The sequence below is a fragment of the Lagopus leucura genome, unplaced genomic scaffold, assembly GCF_019238085.1.
Source record: "Lagopus leucura isolate 7727_CA_CO unplaced genomic scaffold, USGS_WTPT01 Super-Scaffold_100001, whole genome shotgun sequence".
Taxonomy (NCBI): domain Eukaryota; kingdom Metazoa; phylum Chordata; class Aves; order Galliformes; family Phasianidae; genus Lagopus; species Lagopus leucura.
The window spans coordinates 101718695-101735482 of record NW_024962262.1 but is presented as its reverse complement, the minus strand read 5'-3'; the positions used below and the strand labels follow the sequence as shown (position 1 = coordinate 101735482).

Here is a 16788-nt window from a genome sequence, read left to right as displayed (position 1 = left end):
CGCTCCGCCGGCCCCTGCGAGGCCACGCGGGAAGGCCGTCGCTCGCCCACTTCCCAGAAGACCGCCCCGGTGCCGCCCGGCGCCTCTGCCCGAGGCCGCAGCCACCGGCCCGACCCGCCCGCCAGAGCCGCCGCCCGTTGCCCGCCTCGTGCCGGCGGCTCCGGCCATACGCACGCCGCAGACCGGGCCGCGGCGCTCCCCTACGCGGCCCCGCTCGGCACCCGGCTGCTGCCGCCGCCCTCCTTCTGGCGGCTCGGCCGGGCGCGCCCTCCCGGCAGCAGCCCCTTTACCCCCGTACCTGCGGCCCCGGCCCAGCCCCGCGCTGTCTCCTCTAGGGCCCGAGGCGCGCGAGCGCCGCTCCCTGCCTCCCTGCCTGCCCAGCGCTGGCAGCTGATGGCACTGCGCCTGCGCCCGGCAGGATGCGTCACTTCCGGCTCGACCGCTGCGCCCTGTGGGACGGGGAACCCTTCCGGCCTGCCGAGACGCGCTCAACCGCGCGGCCGCAGCGCCCTCATTGGGAGGGACTCCCGCTCCCGGCATGGAGCACGCGCGAGATTCGGGCCCGCGCAGCCGCAGATGAGTGCGCGGCGCTCCGTTGGGGAGTGTGTCAGTGGGCCGCGTGGCATGCCGGGAGCTGTAGTGCAGCGAGTGCCGGTCTCGTGGCTGGCGCAAAAAGTCAACTGCGGTATATGCTGAGACAGATGCATTTATTTCGCTGCGTGATTTTGTATCGAGAGCACAGGCACAGCGGCAGGAAGAGGTGCCCTCCCAGCACCCTGCTGTGTCTTGGCCCATGGAACAGGCTGCCCAGGGCAGTGGGCACGGTCCCAAGCTGCTGGAGTTCGAAGCTTTCAGACATCAGGTTTGAATTAGTTCTAGTTAGTGCTGTGTGGAGCCAGAGGTTGGACTCCACGATCCTTGTGGGTTCCTTCCAACTTGGGATATTCTATGGTTTTATCATTCAATGGAAGCAAAGTCATTTGGGATTGCAAAGGACTTGCATAGGGATGCTTAGGGGAGAGTCCACAAGTGGGAAAGGGAGGGATTCCAGTTACCTGTGTGGGAACAAGCAAGAGAATGCTAAGAGAAAGGGCTGGCTGCACATAATAGCTTTTGTAAATAGCCTGCTCAGTGCCATCTGTCCTATGCTTTTATCGTAGCCCTTTGGGCTTTTCTCTGGGTGAGGGCTTCCTTCACTGTATGCTTAGGGCCCAGGTGCCAGCAGTCAGCAGGGCTGTGTAGCTGTGCAGCAACACCAGGGTGAGCAGATAGATGTGGGGTGTGTGGGAGTGGGAATCCTCCCAGCAGCTGGTGAATGGGAGCAGGGCTGGAGGGCTAGGGGCTGCAAGGCAGAGCTTCTGCCAGAGGGCCAAGGTCAGCCATCCACCTGGGTAGGGACGGCAGGCTCCTGGGTCCAGACATAGAGGCTCTGGGACTTGATATGGTGGGCTCTGGGGACCAGACTTGGGGTGTTGGCTCTGGAGTCAGTGGGTCCAAGCCAACTCCAGCTGTGCCTGGGGCATAGTCTGTGCCAGCTGACTGAAGCCCCAGAGCTTGGATGTTCAGGACCAAATGCTGGGAAGGCTGGAGCCAAGTCTGTGGGGTTATGCATCTGTATGACCTTCCATCCTGCTCAGCCAGAGGGATGCTGTTTGAGGCCACTGAGAGTCCGTGTTCACATGAGTGCCTTCTGTGACTGGCTCCTTATCTGTGTGGCTGTCCGTGTATATATGCATATATGTGGTGTATGTGTGTACTTGCACTTGTACCTACTGGGAATGCAAGCTGAGCCTGGCCACTGTTAGGGGCTGGGGGCATGGAGTGACAGCCTCACTTCTGAGCTAGCATATCTGGTCCAATTTTCCCATAGCAATATATATGTATATGCACATATATATTTACATGAATATGTACTTATGCATGTCATATTGATAGATACATTTCATAAAACTTTTGTGTAGCACAGTATGTCAACCCCGTGGAATTGAGATAAGAGAGATTAAAGCATGCAGGCAACAGCTTTCTCCCATAGCATTTGCATCACAAAATAAGTAAGTTGCTTGTTCATTTCAGAGATGTTACATTACTTGCATCCTACCATGCACATAAGATACTACATGCTACTTATGCACATCTGTACTGCAGCATGATTTCTAGTTGTAGTTGGTGTATTCCTGAAATTTCTTGAATCATATCAGCACAGGTAACAATTACAGCAGAAATCTGCAGGTTCTCCTGTTTTTGCTGAGAGTGTAATTTCAGATGCAGCTGTTCTAATATGGCATTGTGCTGCAGGTAAAAAAAAAACAAACAACAAGTTCCTAATTCCTGTTGCCTTTACTGATAAAATTCAGATAGAAGAGGCTTTATTTCTAACACCTGCTTCGGAAGCACTTAATATTAGTAATCTGGGTTAATTCATCTGGAGAGTTTATTCCTAAACAATTAGTACAGAATTTTGAGAAGCAATTTGCATAAAAGTGAAGTGTGCAAGCAGTATGTTTTTAAGCACAGTGAAAAAGTCAGTGACAACATTAAAGAAGTTGCCATGGGTAAAGGCTGAAGAATGGCTGTAAACTAGAGGGTGAAAGTATAAGGGACAAACACACCAGTGATAATGTCATGATTGGGTGAAATATGGATTCACACTTATTCCTGCTGGCCATGTTTTTACCCAGTGGGATGATACAAAATGGTACCACAATAACACAGCCCTTTCTAAAAAAAGGCCACAGAGCCAGACTCCTAACCATATTTAGCACTACTAAATCACAATTGGCACAAGCAAGCTTTGGTTGTCACCTACTGACATTTCATTCAGCCTAAAAATGAAAACGTGGTTGCCTGCACTGCCACTGTCTCACAGATAGGAACAAAGAAAGATAAGGCAAAGCAAGACACTTGTTGCAATTTAGGATCTTAGAGCTGTCACCACAAAAGGAAGAAGGTGTTGTCCCGCTGGGGAGAAGCACTAATACTTCAGCAACCAGAGAGAAGGAAGCAGGGGTGCTGGCTCAGCTCCTTTGTCCTCACCATCTAGGGATGACAAATCTACTGATGCTGTTTGCACCCACCACTGAGGTGCCAGTGAGAGTGGGGGACACAGTGATGGCTAGAACAGCAGAAACCGCGGGTTGATAGGAACGCCAGGAGTCGAGGCATAAAGGATGAGAGTGGGAGGAAACTGACACAGAGCTCTGGGAAACACTCTGTTGTTTTCTTCTTAATGCCTGGGGCAGAGGACATGCTCTGTCCTGTCTCTCTTGCATCCTCACCATTAAGTATATCTCCAGTAGTGACAGTGTTAACAAATACAGTGGAAGAAACAGCTCTGAAAGCTGAGCCGCTCAGTCACATGCACAGGTTTTATTTTTAACATCCCCAAACTACTTGATGTTTCTGCTTGTGCTTGCTCTGTCTCCTCCCGTCCTCTCCTCTTTCTTTGCTTCCAGTTAGCCCTTACCCACCTCACTTCAACCCTGCTGAGCAAAACCGAGAGAGCAAGTGTTTGGTACAAACACAGGGACTCTATGATTAAGGTAAGTCTTTGTAAATAGAATTTCAGTCTTTATTGGTGAAACCTTATGCAATGCAATGGTTACTGTATTAAGCTATGAAAACCAAGATATCTTCCGAAGAATCTTAATAATTAGGATGAAGTAGAAAAATCAGACACAAGATGTCTTAAATGGCACCCTAGAATGGAGGCAGCTGATAACTGAACACTTCTGTGACAGGCTACTCTGCAAAGAAAAGCGCTCCATAATATGTGCATGGTTTGCAGCACTGTATGTAGGATTTTAAAAAGCTAAAACACTGACTCTTAAGCGGGAACTTCAGTACCAGGACAGATGATGTATAACCAAGATGTTATAATTGCAATATAATCAAAAGAGTAAGGCAAAGCTGTATAACCAAGATGTTATAATTGCAATATAATCAAAAGAGTAAGGCAAACAAGGATCACAAAAGAGAATAAGTAGAAGAGCTTACCCTTGGGTTGAGCTCACTAGAAGATATCAAAGAGGAGGATCTCCAGAAGAGATCCTTCCCCTCTGGTAGCCAGCTCTTAAATAGGTCCAGGAGGGGTGGAGCCTGGCTCCACCCCTTCCGGTAGCACAGGTGAATTGCCTTCACCTGTGCTCCTCTGGCTGACTCATGGCTCACCTCAGGTGATCAATCAGAGGTTCAGGCCGTGACTCAGCAGTTCCCATACAGATGATAAATTAAAAATTCAATTTCTGCAATTTCTAAGAAACTCAAAAATGCTAAGTCTTCAAATCCGGTGGGTTTGTAGATTCAGACTGCAAACCATGTGCTTTTAGTCCAGAATAAATAATAAGATGATGAGTGAGAATTTACAAGTGTTAAAGGTACTACCCCGCTTTTTAGAGTTGTGGCTGCTTAGAAATTTTTATTCACAAATCTTCTCACTTTTCTTTTTATAAGACTTAGACCTTAAACAAGAGCACTGAAATTCATTGTAGTGCACATCTGGCTTTGGCTGAGTTTCTTTTGTTTTCCTTAAACCCATTCATGTGATTATCTCTTATCTCAAGAATTTTTCAGAAAAGTATATTAACGAAATTGTTGTCAGGGAATGAAACACAACCTGAGCCCAAACCAAAGCAGTTCGGATCATACTTCTTTCCCTACCCCCCTCAAACTGCAGCTAAACTGAAACCTGTTATTTTAAAGCAATCACTGAACTCAATAAGCCCCTTTGCCAGGTACAGATGCACTGATGCACAGTGACAGTTTACTTAACTGCGTTTCTCTCAAGGACAGCCCAGGGACTTTCACGTGTACTGCATAGCAGATGCCTGTCACATTTTGCTTCCCAGCTCCTGCTGTTGCTCCAGGTCTGTGTGACCATGTCAGTACAAAGAATTTTTATGTGGGTCTATCTCAGATGAGTTGCTGCTGGGTTGTTACAGGTAGGGAAGAGTGAGAAATCTGCTGACCTGGCACTCCTACAGGTGAGTGCTGTGTGTGGGGTTTCCATCAATGGTGCCTCGGTGCTCTGAGCCCTCCCATGTTCCTCTTGCACTGGTGCATTTGGCTGTGTGGAAATGGCACATGCAAGTGTCTGTGCCTCTCCACTGTGATTTACCAGGAGAGAAGAGGCCTGGTGATGCAACAGCTTCTCTTTAGGTCCTGCACATCAGATTCTGGAAGCTGAAGATAAACTGATAGACTGTTGTGGGAACCTGAGCAGCACACATAATTTGAATGAAAAGTGCACTGTGAAGTCTCTGCACAACTCATGCACTGCCTATGGGCATACCCTGTCCCTATCATTTTAAATATATTCTTATAAGTATAAAGCAATTCCAACCAATTCAGCAACTTTAATCCAGTGTTTATTGTCATGGGACATCGCATCCTCAGCTAGCTGGTCCCCTGCTGAAAAATACAGGGAACAGCTCCGTGATTGTTACAGTCCTGTCCTTCCATCTTTGGGCTTACCTAACAAGGCAGCTGTCTCATGGAAAAACTTTTCCTCTTCTTGTCTTATACCAGGGATTTGAGCTTCACCAGAAGGCTTGCCCAGGGTGTCCCTATAAAATCCCTATGAACTTCTTCAAGGGCTAAGCCTTCAAGAAATTGTGCCTTACAAATGCTTGATAGTAGTTTATTACTGTTACAGGTGAAGATTTCGTCTACACCTTTTGCTCTCCCTTTGCACCTACCCTGAGCTGTGCTATGTTCACTGCCAGGTACCACAATATACCTGGAAGATCAGGCTGAATGGCCATTGAAGAGAAAATGTGCCTGGCAGGACAGTGATCTATATGCAAAGATGTGGGGCATCTTGGGGGTCACTGTGACTTGTGATGGTGACATTCTTGGATTTGGTTTTCATTTTGTAGCAAAGGACAGGACATTAGAAAGGTTAGATTCGCAGAAATCATGTAAAAATGCAGAATGGTACCATTTCCAGTGGCATAGTGTTTTCTTTCTGAGTTTGTAGAAGTACATATATCTGTGTGATGACTGGAGACCCAAGCTTGACTTCTTGCTGAGATTGTTCAGGAGGTGACCATGGAGGTGCACTGTACAAAAAAAGAAGAAAATGCTTAGTTTAAGGAGAGTTGGATATTTTCCTAGAAAATGTGATTTTCTGCCTATGCCAGCATGTTTGTGTAGGAGGCAAGATACCAGAACATGAGAGTCTCCAGGCTTGGTTTGTGTATTATTTGCAGAATGTAGTATTTTTAATTCTATGTGGTTTTGTCTTTATATGCTCTAATTCTACATCTGTCAGATAGAAATATTAGTTTCTTTTAACCTCAGGTGCATCACTAGTACTGCAAATACAAATCCATTATCATTTATGAACCACTCAGATACTGAGACAGTAAATACATTGAAAAATGCCATAAGGAAATTAGTAACTCTGCATTCACCTCAATATTTAAATAGTATGTGGAAAACTGGATAAACAATGCATAGTGTGTAATGGGGAATAAACATCTGCTTTCTGCCCTACATATTTCACATGCCTGTAAAATATTTTTAGTTTTAATATTATATATAACTTTGATATTCTTGGCTCCAGCGTTTGGACACAAACTTCCCTGAAATTTTTAAGAGCTGCATATCATACTGTAAATCTTAGAAAGATTTGTTTGTGTTAATTTTTAATCAGATCTTAAATGCAGTCTGTAAGCTAATAGTCTGGGGTTTCTGGTGGCCCTTTTTGTTGATTCCTTGAAATGGGTGATATCACTTAATTATTCAAGAAGAGCATGATGTATACAGTCAGTATATCATTATCCGGCACTTATGTGTAGCAAATACCAAATAAGAAAGAGTTGTTTTGTCTTGGCCCATTGACCCAACTGAATTAAATGGACATTTACTGAAAACAAATTTTAATTGATTTATAAACTGCAGGTTATTACAACTGAACAGATCTGCTCCAGACATAGACATATCTGCCATTAAAAGGCAGTTGTGTATTTTTAAACATTACTTGATTTGCTGTCTAAAAATGCCAGTCTAAAAATAAAGATTTACCAGAGTGGACATACAGTGGTTGACAGTTTGCATCTTTTTGTACCACAGTACCTTCAACATGATTTAAGTAAACATTTCTGTTTTGTTTTGTTTTTTTTTTTAACCCAGCTCTTAGAAAATATTGCATGTTGCAGGGAAACAGTAAGTATAGAGGTTTAGAGAAATGTTTCATTACTCAATGTATCGATGTGTCATCATTCTTTGGATGCTATGTATCACTGTCTGAGGCAAAAATGTGTAAACTTTCTGTTAAATGTTTTGGAAGGCTGTTGTATTTTGTGTATTGAGAATGATATCATCAACCAAGAGATGGAGTTAGCTGAATCATCAGTTAAAATACAGAGCTTAGGATTACTGACTTATTAGAATACAGGAATCATTCAAACCCCAATATGTATAGAAAAATGATAGCTCTCACTTGTCTAGTTTCACAGATTTGATAATTAGGAGAGAGATGTGGAAATGATTTGTCTGAACAAAAAGCATGTTCAAGTTAGACATGGGGTAAACTGCACCCACAGTGGCAGGTCTGTCTACTCAAGAAGACTGATTCTGGGTCCAAATGCTCTGATGTGGTCATTTTTCACAAACAAAATGCTTTCTTTTTCCACACGTGATTCTGATATGGTTGGTTTCAGCATACAGCAGCGTGAAAGCAGGCTCCTCTCCAGAAACTTTGTAATCAGCGTTTTGTGGTTTTGGATAGCCATAAGGCCTGTCCTTCTCATGTGTTTTTATTCATCAATTATTTTTCTCTAAGAATTAGTTTTGCAGTGGAAAATATTGTTCATGCAGTCATGTTTTCATTGCAGTGTAATGTGCCCAGCCTTCCTCTGACCTTATGCAAGTCATAGCTGGGGCTATTTTTAGAAATTATATTTGCAGCAAAATGCTACAAGAATGACAGTAGCAAGGATGCTGCCAATGTGAAATAAATCCTTCTGCATCTCTTCCTTTTCTGAGCCACATATAAGTAGATGTCACTGAACAATCTAAAGCAGGACAGATGCAATTCTAAATCACGTGTATTTAGGGACTGAATCTTGCTGGGGCCAACGTGGCCAGCATCCCTGTGCTTCCCAAGGTAAGCAGGGAACGTTATATTGAGTGTCTATGAAATAAAGCTTTCCTTCTCTGCTGTCTTGAGCACTTTCTGTGTGTGCAAACAAAGCCACAGGTACTCGACCCTTATACTTCAGAGTGTAAACTTGTCCCTAGGTGAAGGGGCCACAGAGAAATTGTTCCTTTATTGGGTAGATTGGAGAGGCAATAGCGTTGATTCAATAAGGGGATTTAAAAACATTTTGGTCAGTGTTGGAAGCTGCAATGGACAGAATGAAACTATCAACACAAGTAATGCACCCTAACATTAACAGCAATTAGTGCACACTAGACTGAGCCAGGCTAAAATGCAAACTTTACAGCAAAGGGCAGAAGGTCAGTAGCCTGGAGCTTTTTGCTTGTAGTAGCTAGTCCTCAAGCCAAGTTGCTGCTGCCAGATCAAGGTGTCCAGAAAGGTAACTCCAAGTAGTACGAGGTCTAGGCAGTCTCTGGGTCTCCAATGCAGCTTCCTGTGGAAGCTGAGAGCTTTTGAAGGGAAAGGAATACAAAGGTCCCACATATTCCCCCTAAAACAATGCTGTTCATTGTAGACATTGTAGAAGAACACAGCTGGGCTGGATGGACCACCGATGGACCCAGACTATCTTTTCTTATGTCCTTATATTTTTAATGTCAAAAGAAGGCACGCCTCATGCCAATTGTCATCTCTGTCATCTCTTGTTTTCCCAATTTTAGTAAGGAGTAATAGCTATTGCCTGGAATTATTGCAAAGGTAGTGATGTTAGAAGCAAAGAGCACTTAGAACTTTTGGAAACGGGCTTTGTATTATTTTCATCTAATTAAACTAATTTAATTGACTTACCGGGAAAGGGTGAAAAACACAATAATGAAACCAAAGCAGATGAGTGGTTCATTTTGACAAAAAGCCAGTAGTAGTCTAGTAGTAACAACTTTTTACATAAGGGTCATCATACATCATATTCCTTTGGTCTCAGGAAAATTGTATGTCTTTTTTGTATTAAATTTTTTTAAGAAGAGGAGAGGAAAAAACATATAGATATTTTTAAATATTGATATCTCACATTGATATGGGAATGTGAGAACCGAAACGAATTCTTAAGAAAACATTTGGCCTGCTTATATGATAAAGCTGGTTGAAATTTCTGAGATATTTGTTTTGGCTTCCTCAACTTGTTCTTTTAATCCAGTCTGTGAGTTGCAACACATTAAACTAATGGAGCTGCCTGATGGCAGCCAAATTTATGAAACAGAGACTGGTTTTGTTTATGCTCATTTCTGTTGCTTGAGAACTCTTTCCCTGTGTTCTGACCACTTGGAGTATTACTAACACTTTCATTAACTGAATCTAAAATACAATCACCTCAAGGCTATCTAGTCTGTTTTGGACAATGTTTGACAGTGACTTTTAAGTATGTAGGATGAACCAAAAAATATGAAGCAGTTGTGACCAGATCATTTGTGATCATTCATGTCCTTAGTGGGACAAAGCAAGGGTGATGAGATATATAGGCCAAAAGAACAGCTAGTTTTTCTAGGGAGGAAAATAACTGTCATCTTTCCCACTCAAATGGTGTTGAGGAAAGGCGGAGGATCTCCCTCTGTGCCTGTGGAAGTCTTGATTTCAGCAATATAGAATGTACAGAATCAGTGTAAATACCATGACTGAAAACAGCTCACACTCAAATTTTGGCTGCCTCTGTTGGGCTATGAGCAAAGAGCGCTGAGATCTTTGCTATATTCCTGCTGCTAGCAGGCCATGATGTATGGTGAGGATCAATGCTGGTGTGTAATTGTTTGGGGCTCATAGCCTAATTCCTGCCAGAAGTGTATGTGAGCATCTGACTTGTAGAAACTGGGCATGGGCACTGGTGGTCTGTTTCCCTTCCTGTCCCTTCTGGTATTAACTCTGCTATTCTTGCCTTTTCTACACACAGCACAGGGCTCTGAAAGCTCCCCCCGGGCAGCACAGGCACTGCGAGAGGTGCTTCAGTCAGCACTGCCGCGCACCCATTGAGACCTCTGTCTCCTGCATGGTGATCAGCTGCCACCTTCACTGTGGTGCCACCTTCCACATGTGCAAGCAAGAGGAGCACCAACTGCTCTGCCCCTTGGAGCACGTCCCCTGCCTCAACGCACACTATGGATGTCCTTTCTCCATGGCTCGCTTTAAGCTGGCAAAGCACCTTCAGATATGCCCAGCCAGCGTTGTCTGCTGCTCAATGGAGTGGAATCGCTGGCCAAATGTGGATTCGGACACAACCCTCCACAAGAATATTATGAAGGAGAGCTTGAGTGAAGAGTGTCTGGACACAGCATTGGCACTCAGAGACCAGAAGATACTTTTCAGGAATTTGAAAGTAGCTGACTTGTTTCCAGAGTGGAGGAAAAAGGAGGAGGTGGGAAAGCTAATGGAAGAAGCCATGGATGGGATGGAAGGTGCTGTGGGAGGATTAGCCTGTGGTTCCCAGGAAGGCAGTGACCAGTTCTCTGAGCTCAGCCAGAGTGAGCGTGAAAATTTGGCAAAGGACAAGGAAGGAATGGACCTGGGGAGCTACAAAACCTGGGAGAACATTTTTAGCAAAGAGCTCTTGGCTTGCCAGGTAACAGGCTCAGCGACCAGCTCAGGAAAAAAGAAGGAAGAGGCTTCCAAGCAAAAAGCATCCAGCTCTTGTACTGTCGTCTCTGCAGAGAAGGCAAAGGAGGTACCTTGTAACGCAGAAGAGGCAAAAGTCCAAAAGCCTGAACAAACAGCAAATAAAGAAATGACAGGGCTGGCTCCTTGGCAAGAAGGGGTCCTGGAGAGGCTGAAGAAAGAAGTTGGTGTAGGTGATTACAACATGTATCTTGTGCATCATGGGGGAATGCTCATTCGCTTTGGCCAAATGGCTGCTTGCACACCCAAAGAAAAAGACTTTGTGTATGGGAACTTGGAAGCTCAAGAAGTAAAGACTGTCTATACCTTCAAAGTGCCAGTTAGTTACTGTGGCAAAAGAGCACGACTGGGAGATGTAATGGCACACAAGATACCTACTTCAGACAAGTCAGTGGATACCTCAGAATTGGGAATAAACCCAGAAGAACTACCTAAGGCAGATGTAGTGACAGCCACACTGCTGTGTGCACTGGAAAAAGAACTGAAAGGGCATGAGATCTCTGAAGCAAGGGGTATCGATGGACTCTTTGTAGACTTCGGAACACAGACATATAACTTTCCTTTAGAACCTTTTTCCTCTAATGCTGTTCTAGCAGATATTGTAGATGAAAGCAGCCAACCAGAACTCCACGTGGAGCTGTACACCGAAAGTGTAACCAGAAGGCATAATAAAAGTAGTTCAGCTTTCACATTCACTTGCAATCATTTCTTCAGGAGGGATGAATATGCATCCCATTTCAAGAATGTGCATGCTGACATACAGTCATGTCTGGATGGATGGTTCCAGCTTCGCTGTCCACTGGCCTACTTGGGATGTACTTTTGTTCAAAATCACTTCCGCCCTGACGGACATAAGGCCAAGGTCATATACAGCAAGCTTCTCAATACATTCGCTATTAAACCAGAGGTTGACACCACCCTTGCTGAATCAGAAAAGTGCAATTTCAAAGTGGATGATCGAGGGAGAACCAAGGACTTGCTGAGCAGCCTCCCATTGGAAGTGCTCAAGTACATTGCAGGGTTCCTGGACAGCTTTAGTTTATCTCAGCTATCACAAGTGTCAGTGCTGATGAGAGACATCTGTGCCACTCTTCTTCAGGAGAGGGGTATGGTCCTGCTTATTTGGGAGAAAAAAAGATATTCCCATGGTGGTGCTTCATGGAAAGCTCGCAGAAAGGCAAGTGATTGCTGCAATGGGGAAAAGATCACTATGGGTCCTCACCAGATAGGACACAAGCGTAACAACCAATTCTGCATACAAACATGCTGATATGGGAAGAGTTTGTGAGGCTGTTTAAATGAAACATAGTGTGTTGGGGAATGAGGCAAAGCTTTGAAGTACTGCACATCTGGCAAAGGTAAAAAGCTGTGAATAGGTACCGACTGACTAGCTGCAGGGCCCCACCCAAGCTTGCCTTAGGTAACCTGTTTGCATTTGCACCATATTTAGGCACTGGAAACTGAGAATTCCTGATACTTAAAGGTCATAGATGGGTTTTAAGGGACTTGCATTTCATACTTTTGATTTATTCTTTACAAACTGATCTAGTGTAAATGGAACCTAAGTCAATCTTCAGAACACTGAAAGAGTAAAGAAAAGGCTGTGATGGAAAGCAGCTCAGGCATTCACATCAACTCCATAGGGTTTTGGAATCACAGAATCATAGTAAATAATTTCCTCTTAATGTCTAATCTAAGTTGACTCTCTTTTAATTTAAAACTATTACCCCTTGTCCTATCGCTACATTCCCTGATACAGTGTCTCTCCCCAGCTTTCCTGTAGGCCCTCTTTAAATACTGGAAGGCCACAAGATGTCTCCCCGGAGCCTTCTGCAGGCTGCACGCTCCCAGCTCTCTCAGCCTTATGTAGGTGAGGTGCTCCAGTCCTCTGGTCATCCTTTGGACTCACTCCAATAGGTTTATTCTCCTTGTGCTGAGGGCCCCAGAGCTGGACGCAGTACTGCAGCTGGGGCCTCATGAGAGCAGACAAGATGCTTTTAGCTTTCTGGGCTGCAAGCCTGTGAAATGAAAGCCTGTGGCTTTTGATCCACCAACATCTCCAAATCCTTCTCTGCACGGCTGCTCCCAATGCATCAATTGCCCAGCCTGTGCTTCAGATTGTCCAACCCAGGCATGGGTCCTTGTTCTTGGCCTTGTTGAACGTTGTGAGGTTTGCATAGCTCCATCTCTCAAGCCTGTCTAAGTCTCTCCAGATGGCATTCCTGCACTTCAATGTGTCAACTGCACCACTGAACTTGGTGTTATCTGCAAACTTGCTGAGGATGCACTCAATTGTATTGACTATGTCACTGAAAAAGATGATAAATAATCTCAGTCCCAATATAGATCCCTGAGGAACACCATTTGTCACTAGTCTCCAAGTGGACATCAAGCCATTGACACTGTGAGTGTGATCAGCCAGTTCCTTATCCACCAAGTCCATACCTCAAATCCACGTCTCTCCAATTTAGAGACAGGAAGGTTATGCAGGACAGCATCAAATGCTTTGCACAAATCAAGGTAGATTATATCATTTTTCAACATCTGTAGTTTACAAGATCATCATGAACATTTGAGTTTTTGAGATGTGAACATCTGGGAGAGCAGCATGGGGATCAAAAGCCTTTTTCTGTAGTGCTGCCTCCTACTATTTGTGGAGTGGAAAAATACCTTCCTTACTGGCCAATTGAGTAGTCAGAATGAAATGTGTAAACATAGTTCATTGTAAGTCTTAGTTAATGCAGTAGTTATTACAGATTTTTTTTTTCTAGCTGATAGTCTTGTAGCTACTCTAACATAAAGCTGCTTGAAAGAATAATATCAGGGGCTTTTGCTTGATCAAGCAGACAAAAGTCTGGGAAGAAATAATTCAGAGATCCAAAGAATACTTAGAAAATTAATCTGAGGACCCTAGCTTTTACACAGACCCCTAAAGATCTCCACCTACCAATAATATTAAATGGACATTTATGGTAAGTTTTTATTTCTCTTTATTAAGAGAAAATGTTAAGTGTAGTGACTTTGGAATTTGTGTAATAAGGCACAATGGCTTCAAGCTGAGTTAGCTAAATCTGAACAGAAGGTGGGCGCTGACATCGTTTACTGGAGGATGTGACATCCTGCAGTAGAAGGAAAAACTTCCACCTATGCACTGACCACAGAGGAATCTTGATTCCAGTTCACGTGCTCTGCTTGAAAGCATTCAATTTGTAATTAATCTGAAGTTTTTGTATGACAGCTGGGACTATGCCAGGCTCAGGTAATTTTTAGTGCAACACAGCCATATACCATCCTTCCGTGGGAAGAAACATTTTTAAGGAGCTGAAGCCTACTATGACTTTTTAAATTATTCTACTGAAATGGTATACAGCAAAAGGACATCTTCACAGTCTTACCACTACATGGTTGTATATCACTGAATGACTGGTATCACTACAAATAGAGTCAGAATATTTTAACTGCCCATTTCTGTATTTTACAAGCTGGTAACTCCTTTAGAAATAACCTTAACCTTAGACTTCCCAGCCTTTTTCTGGGGTGGGGATAGTGATGGCAGTGTTATTACATTCCTTACTTTGAAGTTGCTGATAAAGGTTTGCAAGGTTTGGAAGTCAGGTTTCTTTGAGATGCTATCACACAGACATCCTGTAGACATTCTGCCTTATAATTATCTTGGATGCATGCACCAGTAAGCATCTTGGATCCCACCACACATGTGATGTAGTTTTCTGCACATGTGATGGTCAATACGTCCTAGATTTCTTTGTGCCTAGTTCTAGGTTGGCACCATAAACTCTACTTTCCCATTAGAACTGACAGGTGATGACTGAAAAAGCAAAACCAGCAGGCATGAGGTAGGTGACAATTCAGAGAATGTTTACGCTCGTTATGCAGCCCTGCGTAACCAGATTTTTGCTAGCCTGTCCTTAACGCTCGACAGGCATATATGTTTTTAAAAACCTATTTTCACTAACATTTTGGCTTTCCCTCTCCAATTCCTCTCCCCAATCCCTTCCTTGGCCCAGAAGTGGCAGTTCAGCAGCCTCTTCTCCAGAGTGGACCGGTGGCAGCTCAGCGATGTGGTCTGCATGTCAGAGCACCTGAAGGAATGCCCTTTCTACAAAGCGGAGCGCAAGACAGACCCCGTGCTGCTGACCGGCATGTGTGAGACTCCACAGCGGGTTCAAAAGACTTTGGTTTCCACCTTCAAGCGCAGAGTGTGAATAGCTGGCTTCCCCTCCACCGTACTCCACGGTCTTTAAGAAGAGTTGGAAATTTGGGTTTGTTTAAAGATTGTTGCTTCCAACTGTCCTTTGGAAGACAAAACTGGCTTCTTCCCAGATTTTGGACATTCTTTTTTTTTTTTTCTCTTTCTTTTTTTCTTGCACTATTTTAATTGTTAAATCTTCATCCAGAGTGTTCTGGGAAACTGATGGCATGTGCTTTCTGTTTATTTCCCTGCTTAATAGAGCACCCTGCAGAAAGCAATAAGGATATAGTTGGAACATAGCATCTTTGACTATAGGCTGATGCTTCTAGCTCTATGGCCCCAGAAGAAGCAAAATTGGTCGATGCACATAGCTTGACTAGAACTGAAACACCTCACTTGTGGCCAGAAAGCTGAGCTCAGGGAGAACAGATGGATGCCCTCAAACGTAGCAGATCTAGGGATTGCTAATCTTTTCAGGCAAAAGAAAAGGCATCCCCAAATTTAAATGATCAAATAAAAACTCCAGTGAAGACTCAGGACAGCACCACACAAACACAAACCATCCTTTAGGACCCTGATTTGAGCTTATTTAGGACAATATTTAAGTGTAAGCTTAAAGCTGAGGTAATGAAATCATCAAAACTAAACCAATTTACTATGTTGGAAATAACCAGGTAACAATTTCAGGGGCTCAGTTGAGTTTTTCTGTTTTTTTTATTAATTTTTTTCTCTTTCATTTCCAAACCAATAAAGCCATCAAAAATATTTGAAGATGCTTTTAGAATGCCTTACCTACTCAGTTTTGCAACTGTACATTGCAAATTGTAATTGTAAGCAATTGTAAACAATTTGTCAAATAAAGATTTTTTTTTTTTTCTGTAAAAGACCTTTAAAAAAACATTCAGCACTGGTGTGGATAATGTTTGATTCAGTTAAGTGAGCTGAAGTATATTTTTTCTTTTATTTTGTAGAGTAGAAAAGTGATTAGGATTTGGTCTATTTTTAAATAAATGCACTGGTTTAAGAACCAAATATGCTTGTTGAGGCAAATGATGAGGCTGGTGAGATGAAAATGGGTGAAAACTTGCTGCACTTGCAACTCCTGGTTTTGGTGCAGGTGTGAGGTGTGGCTGGCACTGCATGGAGCCCCCTCCTACTGATGGAGGCAGTCATTTGCCATTGCAGATGAACCTGAGCTGAATGCTGAGTACTGAAGGCATGAGCAGTAAGGTATCTGAAAGGGTTCTGAGCAACTCATCCTCCTGTGTACTTGCAGCTTAAATTGTCCCCTTGAGATGTTAGCATTTGGGGATGTTCTCTTCTCTAGACACGCCCTGGGAGAGCATTGTCTGAACTGTGGGAACAGTGAGTAGGCATCAACATCAGGAGTAGGAATAGTAACAGTGACAGATTCTGATTTTTTATTTGTAGTTCTCTTTTCTTTCCCTAGAGCTCTTTTATTGGAAGACTCCATGTGTGAGAATAAACTCGTCTGTACAGATGTCCTGTAGAAAACAGGGCAAGTAGCACCCCAATTTTACAGCACATTTACAGCAGAAACTGAAGCAAATGAACACATGCGATCTGCAGCTACAGCCAGATGCTCTGCTCTATTGCCCTGTACCTTAATTACACTGCAAAAATAAACTGCCTGTACTTTAAAGCTGCTTACAAAAACTCATCTGTTCTCAAAACATACATGAAACTCATTCTTTCATCAAAACTTCTAAAACAGGTCACCTAGTATTATTGTTCTGCTTTACACAGGGAAGTTGATAGAGGTGAGAACATGCAGTCAGGCTTTCTAGGTTGGCTTTTC

At 43.7% G+C, this 16788-nt stretch overlaps 2 protein-coding genes across 3 annotated transcripts in view; one reads left to right on the top strand and one right to left on the bottom strand.

Annotated features, from left to right (window-relative positions):
- The window catches only part of KPNA1 (karyopherin subunit alpha 1), a 50971-nt gene extending 50584 nt beyond the window's left edge, over positions 1 to 387 (bottom strand). For both annotated transcript variants that reach the window (XR_006178194.1, XM_042867700.1), the window contains exon 1: positions 299 to 387. The gene's annotated coding sequence lies outside the window, so the exon portion shown is untranslated. The remainder of the gene's footprint in view (positions 1 to 298) is intronic.
- A 245-nt stretch (positions 388 to 632) lies between these two features.
- FBXO40 (F-box protein 40) lies at positions 633 to 16001 on the top strand. Its single transcript, XM_042867699.1, has 4 exons — positions 633 to 862; positions 3453 to 3539; positions 10041 to 11936; positions 14785 to 16001. The coding sequence occupies exons 1-4, from the start codon at positions 794 to 796 to the stop codon at positions 14980 to 14982; spliced, it is 2250 nt and encodes a 749-aa protein (XP_042723633.1). The 5' UTR covers positions 633 to 793; the 3' UTR covers positions 14983 to 16001.
- The last annotated feature ends 787 nt before the right edge of the window (positions 16002 to 16788 follow it).

Excerpts from the sequence above, each read along its gene's own strand:
- FBXO40 (XM_042867699.1), top strand. The coding sequence starts at position 794 with ATGGAACAGGCTGCCCAGGGCAGTGGGCACGGTCCCAAGCTGCTGGAG. Across the intron at positions 863-3,452 it reads TCGAAGCTTTCAGACATCAG|TTAGCCCTTACCCACCTCAC; the intron begins GTTTGAATTAGT and ends CTTTGCTTCCAG. Across the intron at positions 11,937-14,784 it reads CATGGAAAGCTCGCAGAAAG|AAGTGGCAGTTCAGCAGCCT; the intron begins GCAAGTGATTGC and ends TCCTTGGCCCAG.